The following is a 27354-nucleotide window of genomic DNA, read 5'->3' as shown; positions in this document are numbered from 1 at the left end:
GTTGTTCCCAAATCAGACAGATTCTGCCAATGCAGTTATTGTCTGTGTGAGGACACAGGTTCCTGGTGCTTGCTACTCTGCCATCTTCACAGAATCTTCTCCATGATCTAATTTTGAGTTAATTTTTGTGTGTAGTGTGAAGAAAGAGTTCAGATACACTTTTGGCATGTTTATATCCATTCTCCCAGCACCATTTGTTGAAAACAATATTGTTTCTTTAATGAAGTAACTTGACACCTTCATAAAAATTAAATTGACCATAAATGTGAAGGCTTATGTCCAGTCTCCTAATTATGTTCCAGTGATCTATAAGGCTATACTTACACAAACACTGTACTGTCTTTTTCATTACATTCTTGGCACATAATAGGTGCTCAGAATTTGTTAAATTGAAATTGAATTGGCTAGACTTATTAAAGAATCTGTGTTCTTAACACTTGGTGCATTTTTGTCTTTTTTCTGTTGAGGTGTGTGTTGGGGGAGGGGGGCGTTGTTGGTTCATTTTTGTTTCATTTCTCTGTAGTTTCCTGTCAAGGTATCTTTTGAAAACTTCTATCCTTAGGCTGAAAAGAAATTTTATGCCTCACTAAAGAAAAAATATCAAGGACAGAGTACCCTTTGGGATAGGCATGCTGGTAATGGTAGCAGCTATCAAAAAACAGAGGACATTAGTTGGAACTGCACTATTTAAAGTAGTGAAATCCAGAGGCTGATTAGTTGCCATCATCATGCTATACCTTCCATAGAAGCTCAGCAGTGTTTTAAGCATTGTTGTATTCATTGCTTTAAAATGAAGTCTTACCAGAATATACTGGAAGTATTTTATGAAGCAGTGGACTTTGAGTTATAGCTGTACCACTTGGCAGTAGAATCACTCATGAGCAAGTTATTTAACTTTCCTATGACTATGATTACTTTGTGGGGAAAATATTCTTGCTCTATCAGTTTCTTACAGTGTTAATGAGATTCAACTAAAGGGATGTTTCTGTAAGTGCTTTGCAAAATATAAAGTGCTCTACAAACATTTAAAATATTATTTGTATATTAAGCACTGATACACACTTTTTTTTTCTTTCAAACACTTTCTAAGATAAGGTGAAAGGAAAAGGATGAACAGTCATTGAACTGTTGGGTCATTTGCTGACAAATACAGTTGAAATGGGTAAAATCGGGAATATTAAAACTCAAGAATGTGGGACATAGGGAAAAGCTATGAGAGTGAGAGGAACATTTTCTTCAGTCTCTGTCTTGCGACAGGAAGTTGGAAAGGAAATGATACTTTTCTTGGAGAACATATAAACTCTCTAACTTTACATAATTGAGTAGATTGTGATAGTCTTATCTCCTTATCATTTGTGTGTAGAATTTATGTAAAAATTGCTTTTAAATATACTGTAAAAGTTTGAGCAATACAAGGCTAGAGTAGTTAAGGCAGTGTGGTATGGCATAAGGGTAGACATATGGGTTGAAAGAATAAAATTAAGAGTCCAGAAAGAAGCCTTTTTATTTATGTTCACTTGATTTTGGACAAGGGTGCCAAGACAATTCAATGGGAAAATAATAATCTGGATAGCCACATGCAAATGAATGAATTTGGACCCCTTCTCACACCATATGCAAAAAATAACTCAAAATGGATTATAAACTTAAATGTAAGAACTAAAACTATAAAGCTCTTAGAAGAAAATATAGGAGTAAATCTTGATGACCCTGAGTTAGGCAGTGATTTCTTGGATAAATTGGACTTTGTCAAGATTAAAACTTTTGTGATACTAAGGATACTGTCAAGAATGTGAAAAGACAACCCACAGAATGGGAGAAAATATTTGCAAATCATGTATTTGATAAGAGACTTGTTTCTAGAATTTATAAAGAACTCCTAAACTCAAAAATAAAAAGTAACCTAATTAAAAATTGGGCAAAGTGGACTTCTCTGGCGGTCCAGTGGTTAAGACTCCATGCTTCCAATGCAGGGGGTACAGGTTCGATCCGTGGTTGGGGAACTAAGATTGCATGTGCTGTGTGGTGCAGCCCCCCAAAATTTTTTTAGTAATAAATTCACATGTAGTTTAAAAAACAAAAAAATAACAAAAAAATTGGGCAAGCTATCTGAATAAACGTTTTTTCACAAAGATATACAAATGTCCAATAAGCACATGAAAAGATGCTTAGCACCATTAGCCATCAGGTAAATGCAATTCAAAACCACAATGAATCTCTTTCACACCCACTTCACACCCACTAGGGTGTTTATAATTTGAAAAGATGTATAATAACAACTGTTGGTGAGAATGTGGAGAAATTAGAAGCCTCATACACTGAATATATTAACAAGTTGTAAAATAGTATGGTCACTTTGGAAAACTATTTGGCAATTTTTCAAAAGGTTACACATAGAGTTACCATATGTCCCAGCAATTCTACTTCCAGGTATATACCCAAGAGAACTGAAAACATGTCCACACAAAAACTTGTTGCATGAATGTTTACTGGAGCATTATTCATAATAACCAAAAGGTAGAAACAGCTCAAATGTCCATCAACTGATGAATTGAGAAATAAAATATGGTGTATCCATCAGTGGGATATTATTTGGCAATAAGGAATGAAGTGCTGATAGGTGCTATAATATGGATGAATCTTGAAAACATTTTGCAAAGTGAAAGAAGCCAGTCACAAAAGACCTTATACGGTATGATTCCATTTATATCAGATGTCCAGAATAGCCAAATCTATACAGACAGAAAGTAATTAGTGTTGCCTAGGGAACAGCTGAGGGGAGGGATTAGGAGGGAATGGGAAATGATGCTAATAAGTTCTGGGTTTCTTTTTGGGCTTGATGTAACTTTATAAATGGGTTATGGTTGTACAACTCTGTGAATATATTAAAAACCATTTAAATGTGCAAATTAAATGGGTAAATTGTATGGTACATGGATAAAAAATAATTTAAAAATCAAGCAATACCCAACTCAAAAAATATGAAGTAAAGAAAAGGACATTTGCAAATGTATCTCTACTGGTTATCTTCTGGAGATAGAGAAGAATCAGATGGTTGATTGTCTCTATGTTATTTTTTTTTCATTCTCTATCCTTCTAGTGGCTGACCAGGTTTATTAAATGCATGCATGCACTTTTGTGTTGATTGATAGTAAATCTTAATTCATTTTTGACAGGAATTGAGTTCTTCTCAGACTTTATCACATGATGGAGGATTCTTCAATAGACTGGAAGATGATGTTCATAAAATTCTTATTAGAGAAAAAAGAAGAGAACAGCTTACAGAATATAATGGAACAGATAATTGCACAGCTCATGAACACAACCAGGCATGTAAAATAGAAAATTCTCTTAAAATCACAGTGAAATTATTTTTCTTTTAAAAAACCTAAGCAGTGGAACCCAATTATGATTGTATAAAGTTACAGTTTTAGGATATTATCTTAGTCATTATTACACATAGATACTTATATTAAAAAGTATGAAGACTTCTTTAGTTGATGAATATTTATTGAGCATGTGCTATAATGCTAGGTATTGTTAGGCACCAGTGTAGGGGAGTGGGAATATCAAGATGGATAAGACCATCCATGCCTTAGACAGAGTAGTGGGGATAGGAGGAGGGAGACTGGAAAAATATCATTCAGCATGATGAAGGCTTTAAGAGAGATATGAACAATAAAAAAGAGGTTTTTGAATAGAAAAGGTAATAGATCACTCCTTGGGTGAATTGGGAAAGGTATATAAATAAGTGACATTTGGGATGGATTTTGAATGGTGAATAACTGTATAAACTGAGAAATGGAGAAAACCTAAGGGAGCTGCAAGAGCAATGGCCCAGAGCTATGAAAAGCCTTAGACTTAATATTCAGGAAACTGAAAAATTCTGCATCTAAGAAGTATAGACTTAAGTGAGTGTGGGATAACATGACTAGAGAAATAGATTGGATTTAGATTATAAAGGTCTTTTTATGTGAAACTAAGAAGTTAGAATTTTATCCTGCAGACCAGGGGTTGCAAACTATGGCTGGGCAGCAGTCTGTTTTGTTTTGTTTTGTTTTTTTTAGCAGTCTGTTTTTGTAAGGCTCACAAGCTAAGAATGGTATTCACATTTTAAAATATTGTTTGGAGAAATACAGAAAGAAAGAAAAGATATTATCCTATAGAGACCTCTAAGTCTGCATTTATTGTTCTCACCACAACCACCAGTCTTTTCTTTTACTTCCTCTTAAACTGTGAATCTGTTCTTTACCTTATATTGACCTCCAATACTTACTGGTCAGTCATTCAACAAATTAAACACTGCTGTGTTGTGTTATATAGGACACAAAAGAAGCCAGACTCTTAAGAACTTGTCACTCCAATGCAGCAATAATATTGCTTTATAAAAACACTATACCACATGAAAATCTATTTTCAACTTAGTACGGGAAATCCTTGCCTGCCCTGAGGTACTTGTGAGCTTCTTCCTTTCCGGCATTGAATTAAATTTTGTGTTTTCCTGTCTTGTCTTGACTGTCAAATTTTATGTACAGTGCAAGCAACTGTGTTAACATTTATAGTTAGCATATTTGTTTCCTCTTTTTACATTGATTATGATTTTCCCCGTTGTGGTTTGTATCTTCTTATTTTTCTGAGTCATCTCAGATCATTGTTGGATAGTAAGAATGATATTAATATACTTGAGCAAATAATTAGATGTTTCAGATCTTTTGTAGGGCAAAGTTGGGTACACATAAGTTTAATTAAATTATTAAGTAATGTTAATGATATTTTAAAACCAAAGTGACAGTGCAGTATAGTAGAAAGAGAACAGTCTTTGAAATCAAACCTAATAACACAAAATATAGCACTGCAGCTTATCAGCTGTGTTACATTGGAATGAAATTACCTGCCTTTCAGGCACTGTTATTATGAAAATTAGCGATTATGATGTAAAATGTTTAGCAGAGCATGTTGTACACAGCATGCACTTGATAATTGTTTTTGTACAAGGTGGAAAGTGGTAGATCCAAAAAAGGTAATTCATAGGAATGGAGATGAGAGATGGCTTTCTTAGGAGAAAATAGCTTTTGGTTTTTGTGGGCTTTTTAAAATTATTTATTTATTTATTTGGCTGTGCCAGGTCTTAGTTGTGATGTGTGGGATCTTAGTTGCAGCATGTGAGATCTTTAGTTGCAGCATGCAGGCTCTTTTAGTTGTGGCATGTAGACTCTTAGTTGCAGCATGCAGGATCTATTTCCCTGACCAGGGGTCAAACCTGGGACCCCTGCATTGGAAGAGTGGAATCTTAACCACTGGACCACCAGGGAAGTCGGAAAATAGCTTTTGAATTGGAATTTAAGGGACAGTAGAATTTGAACATGAAGAAGTGAGGGAGACGAAACTGGAATGTCAGAGTAAAAGAATGGAGGCAGTGAAGAATAAACCAGTTTAATTAAGACAAAATTCAAAGAGGAGCATAGTATAAATTTGGCATAGTGGGTTTGGAGGGATTGTGGAGGACTTAAAAGCCTGATTTATGATTTAGTCAGGAGATTTTAAAGAGTTTTTGAGCAGAGGACAAAGTTCTATATGGTAATACTAATTTCACTGCAGTGCCTAGGAAAAACGGAAGGAAGGTGAAGACTAGTGATAGGAATTGGACAATATGCCATATGGTAAGGATGTAGAACAACAGTAACAAATTACTAGTGGTAATGTAATTTGGTATGACCATTTTGGAGAACAATTTGGCATTAACTTTTAAAGTTGAAGATGATGGGGAGACTGTGTTTTAGAAATTCTACGTTAGATTAAACCCTGAAGACATCTTCAACAAGAATGATTCAAACTCAGTTGTTTGTGACAACAAAATCAGTAGGAGAAATGAATGAGCTACAGCAACACATAGCAACGTGGATGAATATCAAAAACATAATCTTTAATGAAAAAAGCAAGTCACCAGGGCTTCCCTGGTGGCGCAGTGGTTGAGAGTCCGCCTGCTGATGCAGGGGACACGGGTTCATGCCCTGGTCCGGGAAGATCCCACATGCCATGCAGCGGCTAGGCCAGTGAGCCATGGCCGCTGAGCCTGCGCGTCCGGAGCCTATGCTCTGCAACGGGAGAGGCCACAACAATGAGAGGCCTGCATACCGCAAAAAAAAAAAAAAATAGTAATTGCATCAAAGCATGTAAACATCTGTGTTGCTCTTGATGTGTTACCAACATTGTCTTCTAGCAGCAGGATATGAGTTTACTAACTTTTCCACAGCTTCACTGGCATTCCCTCTAATGGCCTTCGGGGCTCTGTTTTATCAATTGTCTTTGTGGCATATTTCACTCTTGTTCTGTGGATACCTTATACTCACTATGTCCAAACTCGAGGTCATCATTTACGCTCCAAACCAAGCGTTTGGCTTGACTTCCTCATTTCTGTTTTTGGTTTTATCATTTTATCCAGATATTCAGACTCTGAACCTCCTGTTTCACTTTTCTGTTTTTCAAAGTTTGGGAGTTTTTAATCTTTGAAATAGTTCTCAGATCTATCTTCTCTTCCATTCTTATTAACATTTCTCTAGTTTAGGCTCTCATTATCTTTTTTTTTTTTTGGCTCTCATTATCTTTTACTGGTATTATTTCAGTAACCTAATAAGTCTTTCTGCATCCTGCCTTCTAATTCTAGGTAATTTATCTTATACATTGCTAACAGATGACTTTTTTTTTTTTAACATCTTTATTGGGGTATAATTGCTTTACAATGGTGTGTTAGTTTCTGCTTCATAACAAAGTGAATCAGTCATACATAAACATATGTTCCCGTATGTCTTCCCTCTTGCGTCTCCCTCCCTCCCACCCTCCCCATCCCACCCCTCCAGGCTGTCACAAAGCACCGAGCCAATATCCCTGTGCCATGCGGCTGCTTCCCACCAGCCATCCACCTTACTACATTTGTTAGTGTGTATATGCCCATGACTCTCTCTCGCCCTGTCATAGCTCACCCTTCCCCCTAACAGATGACTTTTTAAAAAAATTTTTTGGCCGCACCACACGGCATGTGGGATCTTAGTTCCCTGACCAGGGATCGAACCCGTGCCCCTTGCACTGGAAGCGTGGAGTCTTAACCACTGGACCGCCAGGGAAGTCTGAACAGATGACTTTTTGAAAAGCAAGACTTCCATCCTGCCACACCATGTCCCTAAGCTTCAGTGTCTGTTGAATCAAGTGCAGATGTCCTCGACCTGACATTTAAAGCCCTCAAGCTTTTCAAACTGAGAGTCCCAACCCACTTAACCAGTCCTGAAATCAATTTAGTAGATTGCTACCAGCACTAACCAAAAAAAAAAGTTGTCAGCATATATGACATCTGTTCGTATTTTATGAAATTTGTTTCTGTGTATATATATATATATAACATACAAATACATACATACACTGACATGTATGTGCATTCTGGGTCACGATAGAAAACATTCCTTAACATGGGTCGCTGTCCAGTAAGTTTGAAATCATTGTTCTACAGTGTAGCTTCGGCCTAAGTAACTTCAGCTGTACTCTTTCCAGTTTTTTCTTCTAGCTAGAGCAGAGCACTCCTATCACAGCGCTGGATCCTTCCCAGCTTTGCTCAAGGTTCATTTCACATGCCGTCTCCTCCCTGAAGCTCTCTCATTGCCCTATCCCAATCCCAAACACAGAAAATCTGGATATGATCTTTCCTTCTTTTTCTATACCTCATAGCATTTTGTTTTTCTTATGGCACATTTCACACAGCACATTTTTATTTGTTATTATTTTTAATAGATTACAAATCCCTTGTGGACATAGACTTATAGACCCTTTTATCTTCATTTTAGTATAATGTCTTCTACTTAGAAGATAAGTTTAAAATTTATTTAATGAAATATAGGACTTCATAAAAATGAGTATACATTAAAACAATATGGTTTTCTGTTTTAAAAAGTGATGTTTGTTGTAGAAATTCTGGAAATAACTGATAAGTGAAGAAATTTTAATAGTGGCAAAAATACTTGAGGGCTTAGTATATATTTACCAGATATTCTATTAAGTACTTAAAATGATTATTTCATTCAGTTCTCACAGTTAACTGTGAAGTTGATAGGCACCTTTATGATCCCCAATTTGCAGATGCAGTGGAAAAAAATTGACCCTAATCTCATTCACTTGGAGAAAACTACCATTGATACTTCGTTGTGGTCCTACTTTTCTGTGGATTTACACTTTTTCCCCAATAATGTAGAAACTTACATGGACCACTTTTCAGTTAAATACAGAGATGGTGAGCAATTCAGATCATTAAGTAATACATTGACTCTTGAACAACACAGGTTTGAACTGCTTGGGTTTACTTATACATGGATTTTTTTCAGTCGAGGTTGGTTGAATCTGCGGATGCAGAGAAGCCGCACACTGAGGAAAATTTTTTTTTTTTGCGGTACGTGGGCCTCTCACTGTTGTGGCCTCTCCCGTTGCGGAGCATAGGCTCTGGACGCGCAGGCTCAGCGGCCATGGCTCACGGGCCCAGCCGCTCCGCGGCATGTGGGATCTTCCCAGACCGGGGCACGAACCCGTGTCCCCTGCATCGGCAGGTGGACTCTCAACCACTGCGCCACCAGGGCAGCCCATGAGGAAAAAATTTAAATATACCAGTTTGATATAACATTGCTTACTACTGAGGTTGCACACTTATTGAGTTTTTATTGGTCATATGCCTGCATATAGGTGCAACTGTTTTTTCTAGTTTTTTTCATTTACCTTTTGATTTTGTTTCAGTGTTTCTGGAGATTTTTCATCAAGTTAAATCTATCAGTCTTTTCCTTTTTGTTTTCTCCCTTTCATACTATGTTCAGAAGAGCTTTCCTATTCAAAGATGTTAGCTAGTAATATTATAAAGAGTTTATTTTAATACTTAAGTGGTTTTATTTTTTTTAGTTAAAATACTATTTTATATTATTCAATGATTATATACTCAGTATAAAACAATTTTGATGAAAGGAAATTTTTAAACAATAAAGTGAAATCTTCCATAATAATTCTAAGAGAGTTATTAAAATGTTGATGTATGTCCTTCCAGGATTTTTTCTTTGTATATAGTATTACAATTTTGAGATCATACAGATGTGTTTTATGGTTCTGTATCATCATTTTTAGTGATTTCAGAGTTTTCAGTTTGTAAATTTGTCATATATTTAGCCTATATCCTTATTGTTGGGCATTTAAATTGATGTCCAATTTTTTGTTGTAACAGCAGTGAACACTTTCATAGATACTCCCCCCTCGCGTATCTATTTAAGATAAATTCCCGGAAATGAGATTTTTGGGCCATTAAAATAGTATGTATATTTCTAAGTTTGATCCAAATTTTTTCTTCCATAATCATCTTATACTATCATCTTCTTCACTAATCTCCAACCGGGCTTGCCTCTTTAATATCCTTCAAATTCTGTAGGCTCTTTCCTGCCTCAGGGCCTTTATACCTACTGTTCTTTCTACCTGGAAAGCTCTTATCTCCCTCCACTTTTTACTTAGCCAATTCCTACCCAGTCACTCAAGGTTCATCTTAAGGGTCATGGCCTCAGAGCTTCCCTGATCCACCAGGGAATAATCCACATTATTCCCTTTATAGCACTGTGTTTCTTTTCGTCATTGCTTAAACCTTGGTTTCTAATTGCAGCATTTCTTTATGTAATATCTGCCTCCTCCACCAGACAAATCCCATGAGGGCAAGAATCTTTTCAGTTCTGTTCACCATTGTACACCCAGCACCCAGCATAGGTGCTCAGTGAGTATTTTTGGAATAAAATTGTCACCACATTACTCATTAGATATAGAGAACCAGTATATATATCCTTATGAAAAGTATGACTTTGGGTTGATTTTTTTGCATTTAAATTTATTTATTTTGGTGTATGTTACAAGATGGCAGGCATTTAACTTGATTTTTCCAATTAGCCATTTGTCCCATATACTACCATTATTCTGTAATTCAGCCTTTTCTCACTTCTTTAAAATACCATAGTTAGTTATATTATAATAAATTCTTGTGTCTTAAATCTCTTTCTGGACTTTCTTTTCTGTTACATTGCTGTGTCAACATAGGTGCCATGACATGCTGTTTTAATTATTTTTGCTGTATAATATATAATTATCTGGTAGGCAAATTCTACTGCATTAACTTTTTGTTTCTATCCTGTATTCTCCCAGGTGAAGTTTTGACTATCTCGCTAAGTTCCAAAGAACAAAACTCTATTGAAATTTCTGTTGAATGTACAAATTAATATTTAGTAATACTTAGTTTTCCTATCTAAAAACATGCTTTGTTCTGTCCTTTTCAATATTTTATCATTTATTGATCCTGAAAATTACTGAATTTTATTCTTGGGGATATTTTTTATTGCTGTCTGGAGAAAATGTTTTTTCTAGTTATATCTTCTATGTGTTCATTGCTAATATAGAGAAAAACTATTTTTGTTTTATTTTTATTTTTTTATTTTATTTTTTTTTTGCGGTACGCGGGCCTCTCACTGTTTTGGCCTCTCCCGTTGCGGAGCACAGGCTCCGGACGCACAGGCTCAGCGGCCATGGCTCACAGGCCCAGCCGCTCCGCGGCATGTGGGATCCTCCTGGACCCAGGCACGAACCCGTGTCCCCTGCATCAGCAGGTGGACTCTCAACCACTGTGCCACCAGGGAAGCCCTATTTTTGGTTTTTTATATTATTTATTTTGTATTTTTCTCATAAGTTTTCAATTCTTTTAGGTTGTTAAGATAGACTAATAACAACTTGTCAGAGACCACTTTAGTATGTTTATTCCAGGATGGAAATATCATTTCAAATTCCTGATATTGTTTTAGGTTACGTTTGTAGTTTGAGATTAGGCATAAATATCTTATTTGCTTGTACTGTACATAATTACATTTATAAAATTGAGTACAAGTGGAAATGTATTCAACAGTTTAGGTTGCTTTAGAAAATGAATTAAAATTGGGACTTTTTTTCCTCTTAAACCTTTCAAAAAGGATATTGTAAATCAGAATTGGCAGAACTGTCTTTGTTCTAAAATGTTTTCCCCCTTTAGGAAGTAGTTCTAAAAGATGGAAGAATTGAAAGACTAAAGTTGGAACTTGAAAGAAAAGATGCTGAAATCCAGAAGCTGAAAAATGTGATCACTCAGTGGGAGGTTTGTATATATTTACTGTTGTAAAGTAAACTAATTCTATAAATTTGTACATTTTCTGTTTTTATTATATTGAAATATGTTTAATATTTGATTGATAGAAATAATATTTCTGCTATTTAGGTTTTTTTAATGCATTAATTATATATAATCTGAATGATAGTATATTTTTATCATAGTAAAATACATATAACATTAAATTTGCCATTTTAACCGTTTTTAAGTGTACAATTCAGTGGCATTAAGTACTTTCTCAGTGTTGTGTAACCATCACCACTATTTCCAGAACTTTTTCATCATCCCAAACAGAAACTCTGTACCCATTAAACTCCCTATTTCCCCTTCTACTGCAATCCTTGATAACCTCTAATCTCTGTAAATTTGCCTATTCTAGGTACTTCCTATAAGTGGAATCATGATATTTGTCCTTTTGTGTCTACCTTATTTCACTTGGCATGTTTTCAGCATGCATATCCATGTTGTAGCACGTATCAGAACTTAATTCCTTTTTATGGCTGAATAATACTCCACTGTATGTATATACCATATTTTTTGTTTATTACTCTGTTGATGGACACTTGCACTGTTTCCACCTTTTGGCTATTGTGAATAATACAGCTATGAACATTGATGTACAAGTATCTGAGTCCCTGCTTTCAATTCTGTTCGTATATACCTAAGAGTGGATCATATGGTAATTCTGTGTTTAACTTTTTAAGGAACCATCAAACTGTTTTCCATAGCAGCTGTACCATGTTACATTTCCACCAGCAATGAACAAGGGTACCAATTTCTTCACATCCTTGCCAACACTTGTCATTTCTACAATTTTTTTTTAAACACAAGCCTATTACTCTCCTCTTTTCTTAGGCTTTTAAAAAAATCTCTTATTCATCTCAAGTATCATTCTCTTTTTGAACTAATATTTATTCACTCAACAATTATTTGTTGAATGCCTGTAATAGGCCAGGTGCTTTTCTAGACCCTGTGTATGTAATAGTGAAAAAGAGTCAAGTTCCAGCCCTGCTGGTTCTTATATTTCCCTTCCTCGTCTACTCATGTCTTTAAGAATTATCCCTGTTAAAAGCTTTTTGAACTGCACCCACTTCTGCCTTAGTTTTTTCTTTGTCATTTATATTTTCTTTTGCTTTTTTTGAGCATTTACCATGTGTTAGGCACAGTGAATACAAAGATGAGTTAGTAAGAAGCTCATAGTCTAATGGAGAAGGTAATCATGTAAATAATTGCAGTACAATGTAGAATTTGTGATTGAGATCTGACAGAGTGCTCCAGAAGCCCAGAAACAGGAATAAATCCGTTGCTGCTATTGAAACTTGGTAAAGGTTTCACCAAAAAAAAGATAGTTTTTCCAGATAGAACAGTGCATACAAGGCATGAGAATGGTAGGAAATGCATTGTTACTGATGTTTAGAGAAATGCGAAGTTGTAGAAGGTGAGATTGGGGGTGTTAGTTGAGGTTAGTATTTGAAGGCATTTGCATTTTAGACACGGAGAGGGCAGTGAAGGCTTTAGTAGGGAAGTGACATGAGAATTTTTTTGTGGAAGATAATGCGTATAGCTGAGGCCTGGAGTGAAGACTGTCTGGTAACAAAATTAACAGGTACTGAGTGTAAGAGGAAGAACACATTTTGAACTGGTTTGGGGAAACGGAACTAATAGATCTCGTTTTGGACATGTTGAGTTTGAAATGGCTGTGGATGCAGGCATAGATGTTCAGGATGTTGAACATCTGTGTTGGACACATTGGAGTCACACCATACGTGCGTTTAACTTTGTGTTCTCTTTTTCATGAAGTTAAAAATACTAATGAGGGCACTGTATATTTCATATGTTCTTTATTATAAATTGCACAGTACTAGGATTTTATACTCTTATGTTTTCATAGATACATTTACTCTTCAGGATTGTAAATGCAAAACTATATATGTTATTTTTATCGCAGTATAAAGAATATTCAGGGGTAATTTTGTTCATTTGCAATTTTTGCTTTATGAGCTGGCTTTAGGTTTTGAAGACTAACTAAAGACATGCTTCCATATACACTGATCTGAACCTTGGAGAAAAGGCTTGAGCTAGAGTTTGATGAGATATTAACATTGATTGAAACCCTGAGAGTGAGAATTTCATAGTGGATACAGTTTTATATTCCCAGTAGATATATTTCTATATTCATAGTGAGTATAGTTGTAGTTGACTGTATTTGTTTTTCCCCTTCATATTTTTATGTTTCCATCTGACTTATCTCCCTCTTTCATTACTTAGCTTCTCAAAAGTCCTACTCCCTTTTATGTTTACTTCTTCCATTCAATGTATTGTCTGCAGTATTACTCAGTAACATTATTGATTTATCCTCAGCAATTTACTGGACAGAGTATTTAGTAAAAGTCATCTACTGGACTTAATTTAAAATACATCAACTTTGTTTTACAAGAAAGATTTTTGAATCTGGTAACTTCTGTACATATCTGTGTACATGTTGAGAGAAGAAATGACAAATTTCTTATATTGATCTGTTTTCTTTCCCTGACCTCTTGTATTTCTATAGTTACTAAATATATTGTTTTCTCGAATGTATTAAATATTTATAAATACTTCAGTGTGTGCTATAAGACACGTTGAATAAGAGTAGTGTAGGGGAAAAGTTCCCTGGAATATGGATGTTAATGTGGGAACACAATTCCAAAATTGTTTATAATGTATAATTGTGTCATTCATGTAGTTTGAAAAGAAGCTAAGCCATTTTTTTTAAGTTGAAAAATAATTGAAAGATACTTCAGTAAATTACTAATTCATTTCAGCCAAAATGTAAGTAATTCAAAAATTACTTTAAAATATTTAATGAAATAACAAAAGATTAGTAAAGCCTTAACTGAGCAAATATAAAACTGTGCTGTACAGTAACTACTACACGTGGTGTAAAATTAATACACTATATGGGTTTTAAATACATAAAAGTAAAATTTAAAATTTTTATATATAAAAATTAAATAAAATAAAAATTGTAATTAAATAAAACTAAATACAGTTGAAAGTCATTTTCTCAGTAACACTGGCCACGTTTCCAGTAGTTAGCAGCCACATATTGGACAGTGGCCGATAAAGAACAGATACAGAGAGTTCTAGTATAGTACTGGTATAGAACTATGAATCATTTTTCTTTTTGTTTTCATATAATTATTTTGAATTGTATAAGGATTTTATTTGAGGAAGAAAAGAGAAAGACTCTTCAGGAAAATTTAGTTTTATTCTGAGTTTTCTCCACTTTTACTCTACTCTTTTTAAATACAGTCACCTATAATATTGATTTGTATTATTATACGAGGGATTTAATTAAGTAGTAGATAGTTGTGAATACATTTTCCTCCATCTTTTTTCTTTCAGAAGTAATTTATGTCTTTGAGCAAGCCTAGATTCATAGCTCCATAAATTGGTAGTAAATCGTTAATTATATCATTTACTTTTTAAAAATTAAATCTTTTTTCCTTGATTATTAGGCAAAGTATAAAGAAGTAAAGGCAAGAAATGCACAGTTATTGAAAATGCTTCAGGAAGGTGAAAGTAAGTGATTTCTGTGTTTTTAGAATTAAAAGTTAATCTTAAAAATATTTGAAGATAACTTTTCAAGATATATGATTTATTAATTCAACAAAATAAAAAGGTTTCCCAAAGGATACAAACTGGATATTGTTGATAATTTTATTATTACAAGTCTCCGTTGCAGCACCTTAGTATTACACAAGTTTACAACTATTCAGCTAAGAAACTCTTGAAATTTCAATTCTTATGAATTATTGGAGTACATTTAGAGGCAAAACAAGAAAACATTTGCTTAAGATTCTGTTTATTAATTATTAGAGGAGAAGGCCTGTCATGATTTTAGGTTTTCCTTGTACCCCCCCCCCGCCACCAGCCCCGACTCTTCATACTTTTGCTGCCACTCTAAACTTTTGGCAGTAGATTACCAGCAGGAAGCCAAGGAAATCAATCAAAAAAGATTAGAGATAATAACATTAGTAAAGTTGATGTTATATGAAACCCCCCAAATCAATTGCATTCCTGAATATGAATACCTAGTGATGCTAACCTTGAAAGCTCTCTGAAAATTTTCCATTAATAACAGAAAGGGAAGCGTGTATTAAATTTGCAAAAGAAAATGAACCATAAAAGAGACATAAAGAAAGACATGAATAAATGAGAAAGTCTTCTGAATAGACAAAATTAAGTGTAATAAACAATTTCCCTTGTTAACAAATGTTAATGAAATCCCACATATAGCTCCTGTGAGTACTGTATAGCACTTGAGAAATTATGAAGCTCACCTTAAAGGATAAGTAAACAGGATACCCTAAATTGTTTCAAATATGAAGATACTGGGAGTGGAATTGTCCAACCAAATATTTAGACTATTAAATAACAGTTATCAAAAACCAGAAATCATGTCCAGCTGAACAGAATATATAGTCTTGAAGTAGAGTCAAATACTTTTTATAACTTTATGACTTCTATAATATAACTTAACTGTTACAAGCTTAACTATGATAAAATAGAAGTTAAATAATAATGGGAAAAGGCATTATTTGAACAATTAGATATCAGTGTCCTGAGATTGATTTAGATATGCTTGTCACTGAGCTCCATGTGGATCATTTAATGAATAAAATTATGAAAATAATTGTTTACAAGATGTATTTCTAATTGAAGAAAGTAAGGGTATCATTGAACATTGGATGTATGATTTTTAAATACCTAAAAATAAAGTAATATTCCTTAAGGAAACGTTTGTGAAAAATGAGAAAATTAACTGATAAAAACTTACTCTCAAAAATAGATTAAAGGGGCTTACCTGGTGGCACAGTGGATAAGAATCCTCCTGCCAATGCAGGGGACACAGTTTCGATCCCTGGTCCAGGAAAATCCCACATGCCGCAGAGCAACCAAGCCCATGCGCCGCAATTACTGAGCCTGTGGTCTAGAGCCCACGAGCCACAACTGCTGAGCCCGGGTGCCACAACTACCGAAGCCTGTGTGCCTAGAGCCCATGCTCTGCAGTGGAGAAGCCACTGCAGTGAGAAGCCTGCGCATGGCAACGAAGAGTAGCCCCCGCTTGCAGCAACTAGAGAAAGCCTGCGCACAGCAACGAAGACCCAACACAGCCAAAAATAAATAAATAAAATAAATAAAGTTTTAAAAATAGATTAAAAATGGCTACCAGTAAATAATATCAGTGTCCATACTCAGTGCTATAAGTAGTCCAAGTAGAACAATTTTATACAGGACCATGACATGAAAAATACAGTACGTTAGAGTTTACAAACTCTAGCATTTATAATATAAATGCAGTCAGTTATGTTACAGTACAACATGTGTTCCTAAAAATCACTAATCTCTATAAAATCATACAGTTAAAACCACAAAGTTTATGGGGAAAATGGAGTTAGGAGCATACAATACTCAAAAATTTCATCAGTGACACATTAAAAAGAAAAAGGGAACCTATAACAGTAACAGTTTTATACATGTTAAAATGGTTGAATACATAAATACTATAATAAATATGGCACTTCACTTTGAAGACAACCTAAAGTTTGCTGTAGAAGTAGGTTTCAGAAGGGTTGCAGCTTGTGTGTGTTAACTGTTAAGTGATGGAAGGATGGAAACTTGGTGTGGTTCTTGACACAGTGCGCTGAAATAGCTGGTAGATATTTGAGGTGTGTGAGTGGGTGCAGTTTTCTTTGTTCATGAAATTGTGCTTAAGCATTAAGTACACAATTCATGTTATGTTCATGTTGTTCCCTGATGTATCAATCTCTTTGAAACACAAAACAGCATTATAGGAAAATTGACTGTAGTTAAAATATTACATAATTGTTAAAAATCACTACTTCTCAGTGAGTGTGTTTAATTCTGAGGATGGAGGAGTAGAAAGTATAATTTGTAAAAGTTCCCAAGTTGATTCTTAAGGGACTGTGATTTGTTTCTTGACACAGCATCTCACCTTAGTGCATATCATATTAAACTGTGAAAAATAAGTTTGAATGACAGAGTTATATTGGTGGAGCTCTGGTGATATCAGTACTCTTATATATTTGGACATTTCCTCCTTTACTCATTTTATTAGTTTTACCTCTTCAGTCTCTCCTAGCTTTTCAAAGTTGAAGAATTAGTTTTTCATGTATTATCCTTTACCATAGGTTAAGTAAATTGTCAGCCATGTGGAAATTTTTAAAGCTTAGGGAACACAGAGGCCAAAGAACAGATCTCTTGCTTCCCCAAAGAGGGAAAAACCTCTAGATGAATGAACAGTTCTGAGACCACAGATGTTATATGATTAACTGTGCTCATATGAGCTAACACTTATTTGATAGTGCTTTAATGGTATGAAAAGTCATATAAAAATAATTCTTGTGGACCTTATGATATGCACACCTTGACAATTTAACAAAACAAAACAAACAAAAACACTCTACATTGTTTTTAAAATCTTGCTTTAAGATTAGTTGAGGCATTTTAAAGTTTTTTTCCCTATGTGAAATATTTTATTTTCTCTGTCCTTGTCCTTTTCAGTATAAATGGAAAAAATTAATCTTTTGTCATGTCTGTACAATTAATATTTTAACACCACAGAAATGTAGAATTTCCAATAAAAGCTGCTGTGGTGATAATAATGATCAGAATTTACCAGTGAAAATTAAGAGGTATATATAGGGTCAAGGAATACATTAAGTATGAGGACAATTAATCTTTGCCTGACTGTATTGCTGTCTTGGTTCAGTAAAAGTATTGTTAAAGTATCTGAGTGATTGAAAAGATTATACTGCTGTTTTTCCTTTTTTGTCAGTGAAAGATAAAGCAGAAATACTTCTGCAAGTTGATGAATCACAAAGTATCAAGAATGAGCTAACGATACAGGTAAGAAAAACTATATATAGGACTGGTTATAGTAAGCTGTTCTTTAGTCCTGAATTATGAAACTTGACTAAACAAAAACACAGCCCATCAATACTGCAAACCATACTTCATTATTATTATGTAATAGCAAATGATTGAAAATTCTGTTTACTGAACTGAGGGAGGTATGTATGTCCTAAAGAATAGGGGAAGATAAGGTTGTATTTTAGTTGATGTGGGCTGAATATAGAGATAGAAAGGACAGACAGAACTTATCCTGTTCATGGACTTGATTTTCTCCCCTTCCCATCCTTATTCTTTGGTCTTGTCTTAGAACAGTGAGCTTGCCCTATGTATCTTTAATATACAGCTGAATAAAATGCCTAATTGAAATTGTTTGTGAGGAGAGAGGTTCTCTTCTAATGCTCATTAATCTCATAGTCAAAAATCATCATTGTGAATAACAATTAAGAGTATTTACCAAAAAAGACCCCAAAAAGTCTTCTTTTATTGAATATTTGGTTATAGGTAACTTCACTTCATGCTGCGTTAGAACAAGAAAGATCTAAAGTGAAAGTATTACAAGCAGAATTAGCCAAATATCAGGTATGCTTTTATAATTATGAAAGTGTTTTCATCACAGATAATACATTTGGAATAGGTATATACATGTGAGAATAAAGGTACTATTTTATTCTTAGGCCAAAATTTATTCACCAAACATATTGATGATTTTGTTATTATTGGTTATATAATTTACATCATAGAAAATGTTAAGTTTATTCTAGACATTAGTATATACAGCAATAACTAAAGTAACTCAAAAAGACCTTTGGTACTACATAGATGATGTGAGATATGTGCCAGTGAACCTTATCGAGGGAAGGTACATAATGACATTTATCCCATTATATAATAAGTTTTATCACTTGGGTACAGCAATCTCTCCTAGATATCGTCATTGTAAAGATATCTTTTCCCCTTTGTAATTAATAAATAATATGTGAAGTTATAGTTTGAGATTGTATGAATATCCTTTTCTTTTTACCCAATGATTTTAGCATCCAGATTAATGATATTTTTATCAGTTATTATTTTGGTAGTTGCAAAATAGTGATTTTTCTAATTCTGTCATTTCGTCTGCATTTACAAGATGGCATTCAGCATTTTTTTCAGGGTGAAGCAGTAAACAATATCAGGGCTTTGTTTCAATATATGTGTATATGTATATTTGTGAATACACACAAACACATATATTTGTATATACATATGTATGTGTGTCTATGTCATGATATAAAATGAGTTAATTGATGTGGGGGTCATAGTCAAAAAAGTTCGAAAGCCACCACTGGTGGCCTAGAGAACATAAAAGTTGTTTAGCTCCAGCTTTGACATGTCATCAATCCAGGAAGGAAGATTCCCTTTGCCTGGGAAGCTTTGAAAAGGATCTTTGAATTATTATTATTTTTAAAAAACTCTTGTTTAGAAGAAAGGTAAGAGTTTTAAGCTATATAACATTGGTACCTCTGTATAGTGGGTATCTACCTTGTAGAAAGTTTTTTAGTAAATTTATTTTTTATTTCCCTGCTATCAGGAAATCTTATTTTTAACACCTGTCATTATACATCTCAAGTTTCATATAACCTCTTCGTACTTTTTTTTCTCTGAATGAATCTTTGCAAAACTTTTATTTGGTCAGGACTGAATAACAGCATTCTCATACTTGATTTTTTTTTTTTTTTTTAAAGAAGGTTTGTTGTAGACATGTTTTTGAACACCAGGAGGGAGGTTATGGGCAGAAAAAGGGTGAAACAAAGAGAAGCTGCCAACATTATTAAATGGGTCTGGGTTCCATGTGCCCTTGATATAACCACCACTCTAAAAAATGTGCTTTCACAGACAAGTAGTTCCCAAACTTGGCTGATCATCAGAATTTCTTGGGAACTTTTTGATTGTTCAGCCCACTACTAATTATCATAAGTAAATAGGCTGGGACAAAGTCTAGCGATCAGAATTTTTAAAATATTACTACTTAGGTGATTCTAGTAATTAACCAAGTTTGAGTATCATTGCCATAGTTTACAAAAATGTAGAAAAATTATAAAATTATTATAAATGCATCAAACCATTATTTATGGTTAAAATGGAGGGTAGAATAGTTATGGATGATTAAATTTTTTTGTACCTTTGTGCTTTCCATATTTTTAAAATGATTATTTGCTTTTTGAATCAGAGTAAGGCAGAAAATGTTGTTAAAAGTAATTAATGAAAAATACTTCCTGTCTTTTAAGCCACCTTTCTCTTTCTTTGGCTCAAGTCAAATACCGCTGATGGCATTTCATTTGGAGGAAATTAAATACAGATTTATATATGTCACTGAGCAAATAAACCCACTGATGAACAAAATCAGATTTCTAATGCTGTCTTATATGAACAAAACTATACAGAACTTGAATTAGAAATTGAATTACCCAAAAGGGTAATGAAGTGAATCACCAAATTTGCTGATCATATGGAGCAAATTGCCTATTTTGATCAATTTTTTTTGGCTGCATTGGGTCTTCGTTGCTGCGCACGGGCTTTCTCTAGTTGCAGCGAGCAGGGGCTACTCTTTGTTGTGGTGCACAGACTTCTCATTGCAGTGGCTTCTCTTGTTGTGCAGCATGGGTTCTAGTCGTGCAGGCTTCAGTAGTTGCAGCACGAAGGCTCAGTAGTTGTGGCATACAGGCCCTTGAGCACGTGGGCTTCAGTAGTTGTGGCGTGTGGGCTCAGTAGTTGCGGTGTGTGGGCTCAGTAGTTGCGGCGCGCAGGCTCTAGGGCACGTAGGCTTCAGTAGTTGTGGCGTGTGGGCTCAGTGGTGTGGCTCGCAGGCTCTAGAGCATGGGCTCAGAAGTTGTGGCTCACGGGCTTAGTTGCTCTGCGGCACGTGGGATCTTCCCAGACCAGGTATCGAACCCTGCATTGGCAGGCAGATTCTTAACCACTGTGCCACCAGGGAAGTCCTGACCAAAATTTTTATTTAAAAAAAAAATCTGGGACAGTGCAAATGAGCTCTGAAAAATAAGATACTGGTGATCAGACTAAGTCCGGACCAGTTCAAATAGATAACTGTTTTCTACAACCTACTTTAACCGTTTGTAAAAATAACAAAGGTTATTGCTATTTAAAATACGTAAAAATAATTTAGTGGTATGTTCATTCAAATTTGCAACAAACTCAGAAAAGAAGTTCCTTCCTTTTCATAGTCAAATATGCCTTTGATCTCATTTATTCTTGAAAAGAAAATGCCCCCAAAATGTTATTTCCTCAATAATTTACCCTATTTTTCTTTACAGGGTGGCAGAAAAGGGAAAAGAAACTCTGAATCCGACCAGTGTAGGTGATTCCATTAGCCTTTGAGGTCAACACAAAAATTAAAACTTTCAGGGTTTTGCAAAAATGTATATATTTAATGCTGTGCAACTGCTGAACTATGCAGTTTTTGTTGAAGAAACTTAAAATGATTAGCTCACTAATGGTTTATAATTTTATGTCCTTTTGGCTTAAAGTGAAAAGAAGAAAAATAGAATTCCAGCACAACTCAATGATTATTGTTTACTATTCGTACTTCTTATCACTTTAGTTTTTCATCAGTCAATAAAATTAATTTACTCTTCCATTAATGTTTGATTTTTTTAAAATTTCAGAAACAGTGTGAAAGTATTGTTTTTGCTTATAGCACAATCAATTTAATTGGATTTAAGCTCAGTGAATATTTACGCAGCACTTTGTGCATGCTAAACCCTACAGAACATACAAGATATCCTCAAATGGCTTATGCTCAGAGGAAATAGAAGGTGGGGGTGGGTAATGGCAGCAGCAACAAAAAATTACCATACATATTAGAGTGTGATATCACATTGTTTGGAAATTGAGAAAACTTGCATGAGATATTGGGTTGGCCAAAAAGTGCCTTCGGTTTTTAAGTAAAAATAAAAGACATATTTTTCATTTTCACCAAGAACTTTATTGAACAACGTATTCACCCTTTTGTTCCACTACCTTCTGCCATTTTTCAGGCAACTTCATAATTCCATCTTCCCAAAGCTTTTTATCTTTTTGAGCAAAGAACTGTTCCAGGTGCCTTTTACAGTCTTCCAGGGAATTGAAATTTTTTCCATTAAGAATTTTGTAAAGACCTAAATAAATGGAAATCCAAAGGTGCAATGTCTGGTGAATACAGCGGATGAATCAGAACTTCCCAGCTGAGCTGTAACAGTTTTTGCCTGGTCATCAAAGAAACATGCAGTCTTGCGTTATCCTAATGGAAGATTATGCATTTTCTGTTGACTAATTCTGGATGCTTTTTGTCAAGTGCTGCTTTCAGTTGGTCTAATTGGGAGCAGTACTTGTTGGAATTAATCGTTGGGTTTTCTGGAAGGAGCTTATAATAGAGTACTCCCTTCCAATCCCACCGTATACACATCACCTTCTTTGGATTGAAGACAGGCCTTTGGTGTGGTTGGTAGTGGTTCATTTCACTTGCCCCATGATGTCTTCTATGCCACATTATTGTACAGTATCCACTTTTCATCACTCATCACAATTTGTTTTAAAAACAGAACGTTTTCATTACGTTTAAGTAGAGAATCGCATGCGGAAATAAGGTCAAGAAGGTTTTTTTTCGCTAAACTTAGGTAGAACCCAAACATCTAAGTGATTAACATAACCAAGCTGGTGCAAATGATTTTCAGTGCTTGATTTGGATATTTTTGAGTATGTCGGCTATCTCCTGCGTGGCATAAAGTTGCTTGTTCTCAGTTAATGTCTCGATTTGAGCACTATCAACTTCAACTGGTCTACCCAACCATGGAGCATTGTCGAGCAAGAAATCTCAGGCACGAAACTTTGCAAACCACTTTTGACACGTTCAGTGAGTCACAACACCTTCTCCATACACTACACAAATCTTTTTTTGCATTTCGGTTGCGTTTTTACCTTTCTTGAAATAATACAGCATAATATGCTGAAAAAGTTGCTTTTTTCTTCCGTCTTCAATTTTAAAATGGCTACACAAAAATTCACCAATTTTGATGTCTTTTTTAAAATGCACACTGATATGACAGCTGTCACATACAATCTAACAAAATTGTTTTGAATGAAGTTAAAGACAACTAAGTGCTACTAGAGCCATCTTACGGAAAAAACCGAACAAACCTTTTGGCCAACCCAGTAGTTTTTTGGAAGGTGGATACCTTTTCTGTAAATTTTTTGAGAAGCATCCTAGGCAGAAGGAGCAAACTCTGGGCTGAAATATTTATTTAAAGGACAGTCTGGCTTGAGGACAGAAGTGTGACACACTGAGAATAGGAAGAGTGTTGATGTGGGGGAGGAATGAAGATAGATTTTTTTTTATTCATATAATCAGCAGTTTATGGGATTGATTTTTTTAGTGTAGTCAGTGAAATACAAATATGATTCATTAAAATACAGAGTTTTTTGCTTTATAACAAAGGCAAACACATAAATACTGGTATTGGCCTCCAAAACCAGCATTATATGAAAGACTCCACTTCATGACAGTCTTTAATAAGAAAAAATACTTAATGTCATCATTGTTTATATGTCTGGCTTCTTCCATGCGGTTACATGAACCTTGCAAAGAATTGTGGCTTATTATTATTCTCAACACTTAGTTCTCTATGTATCACAGAGTAGATGTTAAATAATTATTTGTTTAATTAATTGATAAAGTGGTAAAGCTTTTAAAGATAGTTTTCCCCTAATTTTACCTTTGATTAAGAATAGGTACCATCAAAACCTACTTAATTACTTAAATATATTTGGTAATCCATGGTACCATATTTTTCAATCCAGTGATGAACAAAATCAAATTTCTAATGTTGTTTTATAGGAACAAGCCAGACAGAACTTGAATAGTTTCAATTATAATTGAATTACCCAGGTAGTTAATGAACTGAATTACCAACGCCTATCACATTATCATCTGCTTTTGATTATTTACCTATACACTATCCATTTGGTACATTATCTAACATCTAACACAGTGCCTGTCACATGGTAGACACTCAACAGATATGCCATTTTCTACTAGTGTATATATGGTTTAAAATCACCTGAGCACATAGATTATCCTGTTTTGTGTTGGGTATTCTCTGGAGTACTGCACTCATGACTTTGTTTTTCCTGCTGATTTTTTTTCATTGATTGATGTATCCAGTTCTGTGGGCTTAATCTGTCACTTCTAGGCCAATGTCTCAATTTCAACAGAGAAAGCTTTATCTAGTAAGAGACAGAAAAGACAATCAGTTGATTTCTTCTGTTAGATTGATTTCTCAGGCATCCCCTTTTAATAAATATCTTTACTCAGATTCTTTTCTGCTTCCTGAATATGCAATGAAATTATTGATAGCTTACTATGTGTTAGGCATTGTGCTAAGTACTAGAGATGCAAATATCCACAATCAATTGGAAGAACATAGAAATGTAAAGAAATATTCATAAAATATTCTAATAAATAATACTGATGTATTCAAATTGCTGTTGGTGTACAGAAGAAAATACATCTTACTCTTTTAAACATTTTAGACATCTTCTTTGGGATTTTTGACATTTTCTATAGTGTGTTAGTAAAGCCAACACTCTTGAACTAGAGCTTTGTTCAAGTTCTATTACTTATTAGTTGTATGGCCTTGGCTCATAATAAATATTCAATAAATGATTGAACAGCATGAAATTTGGTATCTAATGAGAATAGTCAGTGGAAGTACTGGGTAAAAATTACGTAAGATGCCATTTTTACCTGCAAATTATTTTCAGTCTAATATGAATAAACAAGCATAGCACATAAGTAAATGAAATTCAAGATAGAATACAGTGGATTCCGTAACAATTTTGTGGAAGGAAGAGAGTATATTTGTTAGGGAAGTCCAGTGTTACTTATTAAAAAGCTAATGTTTTAATTGATAAGTAGCTTTCCCCGAAAGTTTTAAAGGGCAGAGGTTGTTTGACAAGAAAGGAAAATTTAAAAAGAGGGGTGAAGGAAAAGCAACGTTTACATGTTCAGGGAATAGAAAGATAACAAGGCATGTGTTGAGGAGCATATCAAGCTAATATAATAATACTTAATTTTTGAGTTTTTGAAAACAAAAGTTTATGAACAAAGAAGTGATGCAGTCAAAGTTGTCCTTTAAGAAGATTGAAATGGTAATGATGTAATAGAAAATTATAGAAGAATTAATTTGGAAATATCAAGGAAGCTTTTATAATAGTAGAAACAGGACATAAAAAGGATCTGAACTAGGGAGGTGGCAGTGGGATTCAGAATACAGAATAAAAAAATTCCCAGGGTGGAATTTAACAAACTTTTGTAGAGTGAGGAAAAGAACAAGGGCATTAGACATGAAAAGCAAGATCTCTAGCCTAAATGAGAGTGAGGATGATAGTGCCATTAGTAAGGTACAATGATGGAGGAATTTATGTGGGGGAGATGGACAGAATTAACTTCTGACTTTTTAAACTGGATTTGCCTACAGAACATCTGAAAATAGTCCAAGAATTTGGAAATATAGATCTGGTCCTTTGAGGGAAGGATGGATTTGGGATCTGGGATCCATCTACAGTTAAGTTGTATAAATAGTTGACATGCCCAAAGGAAAAAGTTTTTGAAGAGAAATACTGCTGAGGACAGACTTTGGAAATGGTAGGAAACAAGAGAGATTGGTGAGAAAGGTGGGAGGCATGGTTATGAATGTTGCATAGAGGTCTCAAGTTATGAGCCTGAGGAAAAACTACTGGTTTTAACAGAGAAAGAACACATTGATGACTTTCAAAATAGCTTTTTCAGTGGCACAGAGCAAGGCACTGAGGAAAAAGTTAAACTCTGTAACACTTTTGGCAGTTATAAAAAAGGGCCCCCAAGGTGCTTTGAAGGGACTACATGGTTGAGTGAGGGTTGGTTTGTTTAAATTTAGGACTCAGTAGACCTTTACTATGTTCATGAACAAAAAGGAGCCATTTAAGAAAACAATGAGACATTTTTAGCAGAGGGGACGGAGGCAAGATGGCGGAGTAAGAGGATGCAGAGTCCGTGTCTCCTCACAACTAGGGCACCTACCAGACACTGGTGGGGGACGTTGACACCCAAGGGGGACAGGAGGAACCCCTGAGTGACTGGGTAGGACACGGGGGAGAGCAAGGGGGTAGGATAAGTGGAGGTGGGATGGGAGCAGTGCCCCTGAGGGCGGCTGGGGCAGGGGAGAGGTGCCGACGCCTGGAGAGGCCCACTCACTGCAAGGGGATCAACAGGGATGGGGAGAGACCCTTGGGGGGATTGGAAGGGAATGTGGCTGGCATTTCCCCTGCCCAGTTGGGCCCCAGGGAGCCTGCTGTGGTCCCCAGGCCTGGTCCTCTGCCCTCTGAGGCCCCCTCTGGCCATGTGGGTCCTGGGGACATAGGAGGGAGGGTAAAGGAAGAGCAGAGGCCAACAGGGAGGGACCCTTGGGAATCAGAGGATCAGAGCAGGGGAATGAGGCTAGTGTTTCCCCTGCCCACTCGGTCCCTGGCAAGCCTGCTGAGGTCTCAGGCCTCATCCACCACACTCCGAGGCCAAAGGCACTCCAGGGACCCATCCCACCACGCTGAGCCTAGCCCTGCTCCCATCCCCCCCAGGGCCTTTACTGGCCATGTGATTCTGGAGCCTAGACCCTGCTCCCCACCTAAACCCTGGCCCCCTAAGCCCCACCCCCATCTAAGCTCCTCACCCCCACAACCAAGGCCTTTTCTGGCCCTTTATTTTTTTGTGGGGGGGCTATTGTGATTCTGTTTTATTTTCTGATTGTTTCATTGATATTTTTATTTTTTCTAATGTATCTGTTTTCTAATTTTTTGTTATTGTTCTGCTTTTTTTTTTTCCTTTTTGCCACACTGTGCGGCTTGCGGGATCTTGGTTCATGGGTCGGGGGCTGGCCTGAACTCCTGCGATGGGAGCACTGCATCTGAACCACTGGACTAACAGAGAACCTCAGACCCCAGGGAATATTAATCAGAGTAAGGTCTCCTACAGGTCCTCATCTAGGTACCAAGATCTGGATCTACCCAACTGCCTGCAAACTCCAGTGCTGGAAGCTTCAGGCCAAACAACCAGTAAGACAGGAAACAGTCCCACCCATCAAAAAAAGTGAGATGATGAAAAAACATGTTAAACACGAAGAAGCAAGGTAAAAACCTACAAGACCAAATACATGAAAAGGAAGTAGGCAACCTACCAGAAA

General features: G+C 35.5%; 1 protein-coding gene across 3 annotated transcripts in view; it reads left to right on the top strand.

Moving 5' to 3' along the window:
• GKAP1 (G kinase anchoring protein 1) overlaps positions 1 to 21759 on the top strand; it is a 78237-nt gene extending 56478 nt beyond the window's left edge. Inside the window, exons 8-13 of one of the 3 annotated variants that reach the window (XM_060014943.1) lie at positions 3177 to 3329; positions 11075 to 11176; positions 14689 to 14752; positions 18033 to 18103; positions 18611 to 18688; positions 21418 to 21759. In XM_060014943.1, the coding sequence (XP_059870926.1) occupies positions 3177 to 3329; positions 11075 to 11176; positions 14689 to 14752; positions 18033 to 18103; positions 18611 to 18688; positions 21418 to 21465 (516 nt within the window). In that variant the 3' untranslated portion in view covers positions 21466 to 21759. The remainder of the gene's footprint in view (positions 1 to 3176; positions 3330 to 11074; positions 11177 to 14688; positions 14753 to 18032; positions 18104 to 18610; positions 18689 to 21417) is intronic. The other 2 variants (XM_060014945.1, XM_060014944.1) reach the window with 2 other exon arrangements.
• The last annotated feature ends 5595 nt before the right edge of the window (positions 21760 to 27354 follow it).

Source organism: Delphinus delphis, chromosome 6, assembly GCF_949987515.2.
Source record: "Delphinus delphis chromosome 6, mDelDel1.2, whole genome shotgun sequence".
Taxonomy (NCBI): Eukaryota; Metazoa; Chordata; class Mammalia; order Artiodactyla; family Delphinidae; genus Delphinus; species Delphinus delphis.
Note: the sequence above shows the minus strand (reverse complement) of the source record. Positions and strands in the feature narration are given on the sequence as shown.